Genomic DNA, 10,089 nt, shown 5'->3' with positions numbered 1-10,089 from the left:
GCCTAGGTGGAGTAGTCGAACACAGATCCACTGATCCTTCAACACAGAGCATCTTCAGAAGTTGATAAAATTACTTTTAAATATCGGTATTGTTCGATACACGTGTGTATTGAACCTAAAGCATTGTTCGATACGGTTCAATATGGGTACATGTATTGTTGCACCCCTGCAGACACAGATTATTTATTTAAAACATTTTTGCTGCTGAAAGAATCAAACATTTCCCAGATTTAGTTTTTCTTTTTTTGAACAACATGAGCTCAGCTGCAACTGAAACTTTAAATTCTGCCCCATTCAACCAAACCAACCTTTTTATGTCTGTGCATCATTAAATTTAAACTAGTTTCTGTTCAGCAAACAGGATTTCTGTCTAAAACCACGCAGCCTGTTTTCATGCATTACCTGGAGAAACGCTGCTCCTGCTCCTGCTCCTGCTCCTGCTCCTGTAGCTGCAGGTGCAGAGGAGGATGAGGAGGCAGAGGAGGCAGAGGAGGAAGGTGTAGCCCTGTACAGAACTTGCAGTTGCTTCTGCAGCTGGATCAGAGTCTGGGCGCTCCCTCAGTCCTCAGCATGGTGGCAGCTGTCGTGTGGCCGCTCCATCACAACAGAGCAGCCAGAAAAATACTTTCAGGACTGACGAAGAAGAAATACGGTCCTGAGAGTTTGACGCTCCGCTTACACAGATGAATAAAACAGGAGGAGGAAAGCCTGCACACAGCTGTCCTGCTGTCTTTATTTAAGAGTCCGATGTCTGTCCTTCATCCAGACCTTCACCTGCTGTCATGTACACACACTGAGACCCCAAACCTGATAGTGACACACATTCCTGCTGCCAGCCAGGTTAATCATTGTCTCATCTGTCATCTCTCCAAAACCTACTTTGGTTCAAACCAGCTCAGAATCCTGCAAGAAAAACACATTGTCAGGACATCTGTTTTAGTAGGTAAGTAATAAGTACAGACATGCATATGTAAGTAATAAGTACATACATGCATATGTGAGTAATTACGTACATACATGCATATGTAAGTAATTAAGTACAAACATGCATATGTAAGTAAGTAAGTATGTAGTTAAGTATATAAGTAAGTAAGTAAGAAAATAAGTACATAAGTTAGGAAATAGGTAACCTAAGTAAATACATAATAAGGAAAGTACATAAGTATGTAAGTAAGAAAGTATTTAAATATGTAAGTAAGTAGGTATTTAAGTAAGTAAGTACATACATGCATATGTAAGTAAGTAAGTATGTAGTTAAGTATATAAGTAAGTACATAGTTAAGTATGTAAGTAAGTAAGAAAGTAAGTACATAAGTTAGGAAATAGGTAACCTAAGTAAATACATAATACGGGAAGTACATAAGTATGTAAGTAGGAAAGTATTTAAATAAGTATGTAAGTAAGTAGGTACTTACGTAAGTAAGTAAGTATGTAAGAATGTAGGTAAGTATATAAGTAAGTACATAATTAAGTAAGTACGTAAGTAAATATGTAAGTATGTAAGCAAGAACATACACAAGTAAGTAAATATGTACATTCATAAGTAAGTACGTAGGTAAGTATGTAAGTAAGTAAGTAAATACACAAGTAAGTAAGAAAGAATGTAGGTAAGTATGTAAGTAAGTAAGAAAGTAAGTACATAAGTTAGGAAATAGGTAGCCTAAGTAATTACAAAATAAGGTAAGTACATAAGTATGTACGTGAGAAAGTATTTAAATAAGTATGTAAGTAAGTAGGTACTTACGTAAGTAAGTAAGTATGTAAGAATGTAGGTAAGTATGTAAGTAAGTACATAATTAATTAGTACGTAAGTAAATATGTAGTATGTAAGCAAGAACATACGCAAGTAAGTATGTACATACATAAGTAAGTACGTAGGTAAGTATGTAAGTAAGTAAGAAAGTAAGTAAATACACAAGTAAGTAAGTAAGAATGTAGGTAAGTATGTAAGAAAGTATGTGTATAAGTAAGTAAGTACATACATAAGTAAGCAAGTACGTAGGTAGGTAAGTATGTAAGTAAGTAAGTACGTAGGTAAGTATATAAGCAAGTAAGTAAGTAAGTAAGTAAGTAAGTAAGTAAGTAAGCAAATACATAAGTATGTAAGTACATAGGTAAGTATGTAAGTAAATAAGTAAATACACAAGTAATTAAGTAAGAATGTAGGTAAGTATGCAAGTAAGTATGTGCAAATGTAAGTAAGCAAATACATTAGTAAGTATGTAAGTAAGTAAATACATAAAAAAATGTAAGTAAGTACATATGCAAGTAAGTAAGTAAACTTTATTTGTGTAGCACCTTTCACCGACACARACATCACAAAGTGATTATCGGKGAGCAAAACAACTAAAAACAGTAAAAACAAGTCACAAATGAAGAACAATACAAACAGTAAACAAAACGTAACTAAAAGTCTGTCTGAATAAAAATGTCTTAAGATGTTTCCTAAAGACATCAGTGGAATCTGAGCTTCGAAGGGACAGACGGACAGTTTACGTCGTTAATAAGAATATTTATATTTTAACACATTGTCTTGTTTCTTCAAGAAAAGGGATGATAAATAAAACAGTTGTGTTAATGGATCCCCCAGAGGGTCTAAAGATTGATTGGAGCCATTTTAAACAGTTTTTAATGAACTTTTCCTTCTTGTTGTTTAGTTTCACACAGAGGGACACAGTTCATGTGTTGATGCTGGGTTCAGAGACCCGTTAACGTGAGTCAATAACGTTCCTGACATCTGGACCAACAGTAAACATCATGATCGACCTGTTAATGTGTTCCCAGCAGTTTAAACTCACATTATTGGCTGACATTACTCTCTCTCTCTCTCTCACACACGCTCTTATCCACATCTGAGCAGATTCAGTCAGTGATTATCATCATCATCATCATCATTTCTTCTGATCAGTAATAAATGCATCACATAATGTACGTGGAAAACTTTTTCAAAAGTTTAGGAGCATAAATCTGATGACACAGAAAATGAAAGAATATTTGACAAAGTAAAAGTTAATTAAAAAATAAGAGTTTTGCTCAGGAACAATCTGATGGTGATGCTGAAAATGATTGACAGCCTGAAGCTTTGGATATTACCACTCCTCAAGACAAGTCACCACCCAAACTGAGGATATTTTTTGGCTTTTGACATATATTGAATGAAAAGAGGGTGCAGCTTGAACCTGAAATAATAAGAATACAACAAGATGCCAACATAAAACATTAAATATAAGTATAAACCAGAATAACCAGTGGTAGAGATGCAGGAGGGGGAAATAATCCCTTTTATGCTAAATTAGCTGCATTTTAAAGTATTCACACTGCAAAAACTCTCAATCTAACCAGGTTTTAAAATCTTATGTCCAGCCAAAAAAATTAGCATTAACAATCACAACATTGATTTTTATTTTTTATGTTATTTTTGCACAAACAAAGGTCTGTGACTCATGATCTCAGGTTGTAGCTTAGCTTAGAGGTGAGGTTGTGACATCGTTGTTTTTTACATTAAAACACCAAGATTACTGTTTAAAACTTTTTAACTCAAGGTTCTCTCTGCAGAACAGCTCTCTAGTTAAAAAAAAAACAAGGTCTGAAATACATAAATAAATTTGCGACACGTACCACCCCCTGGATATATTTTCTTCAGTTTGGCACCTCTGAAGCTCCGTACATAAACACACTTCAGGCTGCAGTAATATGCTGTGAATTTATAGCTCAGTTCAGCTGACATAAAACTTGGCAGCCAGCTGGGTTTAATCAATTAAAACTATAAGTGTTGGCCTGTCAGCCTCAAGACTGCTGACACTGATTAAAATTAAAAATAAATAAATAATCCCCAAAATTAATACGTACCATAGAATATCCCAAAGTGACAGAATCTATTGCTCATCGAAACTCTTCATCCCTCCCAGCAAAGTGTTGCTCTCACTTTTACTGTTTGCTGCTGATTCAGTCCCAAAACTCGAGCCTTCGGCTTCGGCGCCGTCCAAACGGACCTCACATGGCCGCAGCATCATAATGGGATTAGGGGGTGTAATCCACTCACTTCCTCTCCAAAGCAGACTGAGAGGGCCACGTCCACACGCCCTGAAACACTGAGCCATTATTAAAAAGCACAGAGAGGCATTATCTGGACACGCTGCATATTAAACAGCCTGCTCAGGTCAGCTTGTGACCCTTTGTTGTCATGTTGAAACAGCCTGGTGGTCCGCTGCCGCTGAATCAAAGAACAAAAAACTTCAACACTTCTCGTGTCAGAACCCAAAAACAGCACTTTGGTGAGGTGAAYATGGACAATTAACACACATTGTAACAGTAGAAATGTTTATTCAACCTCTCTTTCAATTAGACGAAGTCTAAATATCMCTTTAACATGCGCATAAATTTTATATATGGTGTTTTGAAACAACCTGACTGCAGAACCTGACCTGAACACAGTTTGTTGTCAGGATTGTGCAGCAYGTTGGGGTCAAAGTTCAACTGTTACCCAGCAGTATGTCAAAGGWAACACAATAAAAGATCAGTGTAATGATCTTGTTCCCATAAATTCTCATTATTTGTACTTATATTCATCTCCTGACCATTGAACCTGTCAGCAGAAATCAACTTTCATTTCAATCTGGACTTTTTTTAAAGTGTTTGATGATTTCCCTGACCTGTAGTGACCTCTAGTGGTCATAATGAGAAACTGCACAGGAAAACATTTGGCTGCAGAAAAAAATAGTGTTCAGGTTTGCGAGCTTTTTAAATTTATTTTTGCTAAAACAATTTTCACAGCTCATGTTTTATTTAATGACACATTTCCTACGGTGCTTGTGGACAATGCCGCTGTCAKTTTTTAAGACTGGATTGATTGTTAAACAGTTGATCTCTGAGCTGCAGCACCTTTTTATTCAATGAGCTTCACAGAAAACACTGAGGACACTTGTTGCAGTCTGTAAACGAGAAATACTTTTTTAGATTTAATATTGTCCTTTTAGTTCACAGAGCATCCTTCAGATGTGTTTAATAAAACAATATGACCTGTGCAACTTTATGATTAKAAATGTTTGTTCACATATACAAACCTCTCCGAAAGCCTTAAACTGTCTTTTAATATACTTTATTTCCCCAATTTTTTATATTTTATTTAACTACTGCAGCAGTCTCATATTGTTGAAAATAATAAGTGTCACAGTTTATATGAAAACATTGTTTAATAATTTTTCGAATCATATAATTTATTATCTCTTAGAGAATGTTGCGTCTGATGTAGGCCCATTTGCTTAGATTTTTTTTACATTTTCCTCGCATTTTAATTTTTATTCTTATTTCAGTTCTTATATGCCAACTGTAGTACTCATGACTTTTTTCAAGTCTATTTTGGATAGATTTATATTAATTTCCCTTTTCTTAAATCATTAAGACACTTTTTTAAAATGTAGTTTAATGTGATTTGATTAATTATTTGGGTACAGTGGTTAGGATTTTTGCAAAAATAAATTATAACCCAAATTATCATGAAAAAAATGCTCATTTGGTGTGAATTGAAAGGAACATCATAAATCATGGTTAAAGCAGCAGCAGAGGTCTCTGTTTCGCGGTAAAAGTTCTTAAATTGACCACACCCACCAGCAACAAAACCGACCAATCAGAGTGTTGTAAAATYGTCGCGCTGGATCCATCAACCAATCATAACGTTTAACCCCGCCTTCCTGTGATTCTAAATCTCTCATGGGGTTCACGTGCGAACTAGCTAAATGTGTCAAACATAGAAAAACATAAAAAGCGGACTTCAAACATACAAAATTCATTTATATTTATTGTTTCATTTAATGTTTTATATACAATATAGGGGATTATTTAATAGCATGAAAGAGAAGCGTCAGATGTATGAATATATTGTTGTTTTTGTAGATTTTATTTCAGGCGGAGTAAAAAAGTAGTTCCATTGGGAGTTGGACTGAGTCGCATGTTTTGGGTAATTTYCCCTTGTTTTAGGCGTGAGAACGTCACCAGAAAAGGAGCCAGACTGTAGTAGTCTAGCCTCACATTCCCCCCCTCCCACCTCGGGAGGCTCCGCTTTCCCAGCCCCTTTGTTCGCCCCGGCCGGTGGGCTGAGTCAGAGCGGAGCGGGAGGCTGGCTGAGCTGCAGCCCGAAGAACCGCACGCAACGTGGACGCTGGAGGCGAGGAGAGGCCGACGGAGGAAACGAGAATCATCCGGGCGGGAGAGGGGGAAAGTTGAGCCCGTCGGAGCTAACAACCTCGGTTCTCCCCGCTCCGCTTTAGCCGCCTCAGCTAACCACCCCGGGGGAAAGGAACCGGCAGGCTAACAGCTAACTCAGCACCGGGTTTGTTGGCATCATCCTCTGATCCACGCTGACTCCCTTTCAGTTTCTGCTCAGCATCCATGTTTGCATCCCTCCCTGGGAGTGGCAGCCACTAATCCACCCCCCGGGTACAGGCCCTCTCGGACCCCCCCTCGGACGTGGTATTTTCCCACAAAAAATGTGAGTATTTTCCATTATTTTATATATTTTCATTTTAAATCAAGAGGGGCGTTTTGGGTGTATTGTTGCCGCAGGAGCGACAACAATAGATCAAACTGCGTTGTTGTGTTACATTATCACCCAAAAATGGGCTCCATTAGATTTATCAGGCCTCGGCTCTGAAAAGATAAATCATTTAGACTATGATTGTTTGATTTAAACTGTTTGTTTCACAATAAAAAAGGCTGTAAACACAGGAAATGATTCATTATGTTCAGTTTAAAGCTTCAGCAGTGTTATTATCTGTGAGTTATGATCTGCTCCACTTCACACTGGCCTGTTTTCAGACACATTTCTCTGCTCACAGTGAAGAGTTGACAATCAAAGAACAAAACAACACAATTAAGTCCAATTATGATGACAAATACTCTGAGAGCTGGAACAGAAACAACTGTGTGACAGCTGAATGCATGCTGCAGCTTGAAGAAGCTGAAACTGAATTACCAAAGTTAAAACAAGCAAAACAGTAGCTAAAAACTTAAATTAGCACAAAAGCTAGGATTAGTAACATTGAAACTTCATAAAACAGTAGCTAAAACTAGTATAAAAGCTAAGATTAGCAACACTTAGTCATTAAATTAGAATTAGCACAACAGCTAAAAGCCACAAACATCAGCCAAAGTGTGTGGGTGAAACTCTGACATGCACAGACCACAGTTTCCTGTTAGTGGGACCAGTCTTGTTCTTTAAGACCCTGTGTGGGTCTGAGGTGATCAAGTCTTTCAACCGCAGAGTGAGTTTATTAAAACCATGTTGTCTTCAGGGTTTATGGGGTGTTTTGTGGTCTTTTCATTGTGCAGAATCCTAAAGCCTGGAAACTGTTTAACATAAAGAAAAGCAGAAAAAAATGAAGTCTCTTCGGTCCTCATGTTGTTGAATGTAATAATAATATTAAAGGTATTATTATGAAGGGTCACATGTAATGAAGGAGGTTTTTGTAGGTCTGTGGGACAGAGGAGGAGGCTGTCTTTAGATCTTTGTAACTTTATTGACAAATATTTTCCCCATGCAAAACTATATTGAGATCTCTAAACTATTTTAAAAACTGTTTCTAAAACATATTTTGGCATACATGCTCTAATTTAGTCTTTTAGCTAGGATTCTGCTGCTGTTAGCTTTTAGCATTACATTTGTTTTAGCTTTAGGCCTTTTTCTGCTAATAGCTATAAACCATCCTTTTGCTACTTTGAGCTTTAAGCCTTTTTTTGGGAACATTTTATTTATTATATCACCATATTAACAAAACAAAACTGTTGGTACTTAAATATTTAGCTATTTTTTTGATATTTATAGCCTTTAGCCATTGTTTTTAGCTTTTAGCTTGTGTTTTGCCTCTAATTAGCCTTTTCTTTGGAAACTTTTTATTTCTTATTTCACCACGAACAAAACTAAACAGTTACAGGTTTACATTTTGATACTTTTAGTATTTAGCTAGCTGTTTGATATGTTATGATTTATGTCATTGTCTTTAGCTTTTAGCTTGTATTTAGCTTCTTTTAGCCTCTAACCAGCCTTTTTTGGCCAATATTTTATGTATTATTTCACCACAAACAGGAAAAAAAACCATTTTTTAAAGTATTTGKCTCTCTGTTTGATATTTATAGATTTTAGCCATTGTCTTAACTTTTAGCTTTTAGCTTGTTTTTTGCACAAAGTTGCATTTAGCTTCTAGCTAGCATTTTGCTACTTTTAGCTAGTTTTTCTGTTTATACCTAATAATATTTATAGGTTTTAGTTAGACTTTTGTTTTTTAGCTTTTAGCTTAGAGCTCTTAGCAGTTTTTAGCTGTCATTTAGCTCTTTCTTAGCATCCACGCTGCAGTTTTCTCCAGTTTTTTGCTGTTTTTCAGCTGTTTGCTTCCATATTCTCACTTCATTCTTCCTGTCTTCTTGCAGCTCGACATGGAGAGCGACGGGCCTCAGCCCCTCGTTTAGCTTCTGATCCACGAGCCTGCGTCGCCCACAGGGCAGCTCTCAGGTCCGGCTGCTTGCTGCTCTCGCAGAATGAACATGCTGAAGTCCAGCGGGCTGAAAATCCCCGGCCGTGGGGCCAAACATTCCAGCCCAGTGGGAAGAACCTCCGTGGGCGGAACATCCAGCCCTGTCGCCCCTAAAGACAGTAAGTTAGTCACTTCCTGTTCCTGCCTCGCTGCTTCTTTCTTCTCATCAGTGGAACACATCATTTATTTGTGCAGCTGTTTCTCATCATTTATAAAAACATTTCATGAACCAGTATTTGACTGAAATTCAGACGGTAATTAATGGAACTTAATTGAAGGTGACCACCACAGCTAGCTGACCTTAGCAAACAGGTGTTGGGTTAAATTTAATCATGTTTATTTGGTGTTTTTCAGCTCAATATTGTGTTTTTTTTTACCCACAACTCTAGTTAGTTTACCAGGACTGATTAGAATATCTGCAGTTTTATGCTTCAAATGTGGATCTGGAATAAAGAGACGCATTGTGCATAAATTATTTTACTGAACAGACGGCGAAACCACTGGATAAATCATTTACGAACACTGCTGCACAAAATTACAACCTCTCTGTTCGCACTAAATAATCACAGCTGTTTCTAAACCTTAAACTCAATCACGCTGTTTTTTTTTCTTCTCACCACATGCGTGTAGCTCGGTTTGGGCTAAATTATAGCTTTACGCTCAGCCGAAGTGAGCAGAAGACATGAAAAACAACCTTCCTTCGGCTGATAGTGTCTCATTAGCATCAGGGTGTGCAGGAGGCTTTAAATAGGCTGATTGTGGAATTTCATTCGAGCAGCAAGTTGCAGATTGTTTTATCAACCTTACTTAATACTTTGCTGCTAAAATGTCCCTTTAGAAAGTTATTTTGTATGTGTTGTTGGGGCTGGAGGTCATTTCTGTGCCAGAGCTCAAAGTGTCYGAATTCATCCTGAAAGCGTCCATTAGCAGCTCTAAAAGCTAATCCTTTAATGTTGTGTTCAGGACTGTTGCCCCGGGCTCTTCAGCTGTTTGTTTGGCTCCTTTAAACTCCTCTCCAGTTTATAAGTTTATACTGGCCGACTCCATCAGAAACACACAAATTCACCCTCATCCACTTTATTCTCCACAGCAAATAAGCTTTAATTAATGCTGCTTTAAATTCCCACTGTTGTTTTTATTTCTGTAATTAAATTCTAAAGGAATAGCTTGTCGAATTGATTTATAATTCAGTTTTATTGATCAAAACATGTTTTTTAAATATAAATATGTGACCATCACATCGAAACGAGGATTAAGTCTAAAAGTGGGATATAGAGAAATAGGCAAACAGTGTTTGGATTAAAACGTTTGCAAAAATTGCATTTTGTCAAAACATAATGAGTTAATGTTTTATCAATGTTTCATTTGAATGAACTGTCTGAAATATAATCAAAACAAATTTTTGAAGCACTTTTTTGAGCAGTAGCAACAAAAAAATGATTTTTTTGGAAAAACACCTTAATTTTTGAGATTTTCCCTGTGAGCTAGCAAAGTTTTTTTTTCAGCTGGGAAATCTCAATATTCAAATATAATTTAAGGACATCAAAAAAATCCTCATTAACCT

At 36.8% G+C, this 10,089-nt stretch overlaps 2 protein-coding genes across 3 annotated transcripts in view; one reads left to right on the top strand and one right to left on the bottom strand.

Moving 5' to 3' along the window:
- cldn2 (claudin 2) overlaps nt 1–4,021 on the bottom strand; it is a 5,448-nt gene extending 1,427 nt beyond the window's left edge. The window contains exons 1-2 of the mRNA XM_014004047.1: nt 3,850–4,021; nt 403–903 (exon numbers count right to left, since the gene is read on the bottom strand). The gene's annotated coding sequence lies outside the window, so the exon portion shown is untranslated. The remainder of the gene's footprint in view (nt 1–402; nt 904–3,849) is intronic.
- Nucleotides 4,022–5,828: 1,807 nt separating this feature from the next.
- Nucleotides 5,829–10,089, top strand: part of clip2 (CAP-GLY domain containing linker protein 2) — a 25,613-nt gene continuing 21,352 nt past the window's right edge. Inside the window, exons 1-2 of one of the 2 annotated variants that reach the window (XM_014004044.1) lie at nt 5,829–6,487; nt 8,422–8,644. In XM_014004044.1, the coding sequence (XP_013859498.1) occupies nt 8,530–8,644 (115 nt within the window). In that variant the 5' untranslated portion in view covers nt 5,829–6,487; nt 8,422–8,529. The remainder of the gene's footprint in view (nt 6,488–8,421; nt 8,645–10,089) is intronic. The other variant, XM_014004045.1, reaches the window with a different exon arrangement.

The sequence above is a fragment of the Austrofundulus limnaeus genome, unplaced genomic scaffold (genome assembly GCF_001266775.1).
Source record: "Austrofundulus limnaeus strain Quisiro unplaced genomic scaffold, Austrofundulus_limnaeus-1.0 Scaffold21, whole genome shotgun sequence".
Classification (NCBI taxonomy): domain Eukaryota; kingdom Metazoa; phylum Chordata; class Actinopteri; order Cyprinodontiformes; family Rivulidae; genus Austrofundulus; species Austrofundulus limnaeus.
Note: the sequence above shows the minus strand (reverse complement) of the source record. Positions and strands in the feature narration are given on the sequence as shown.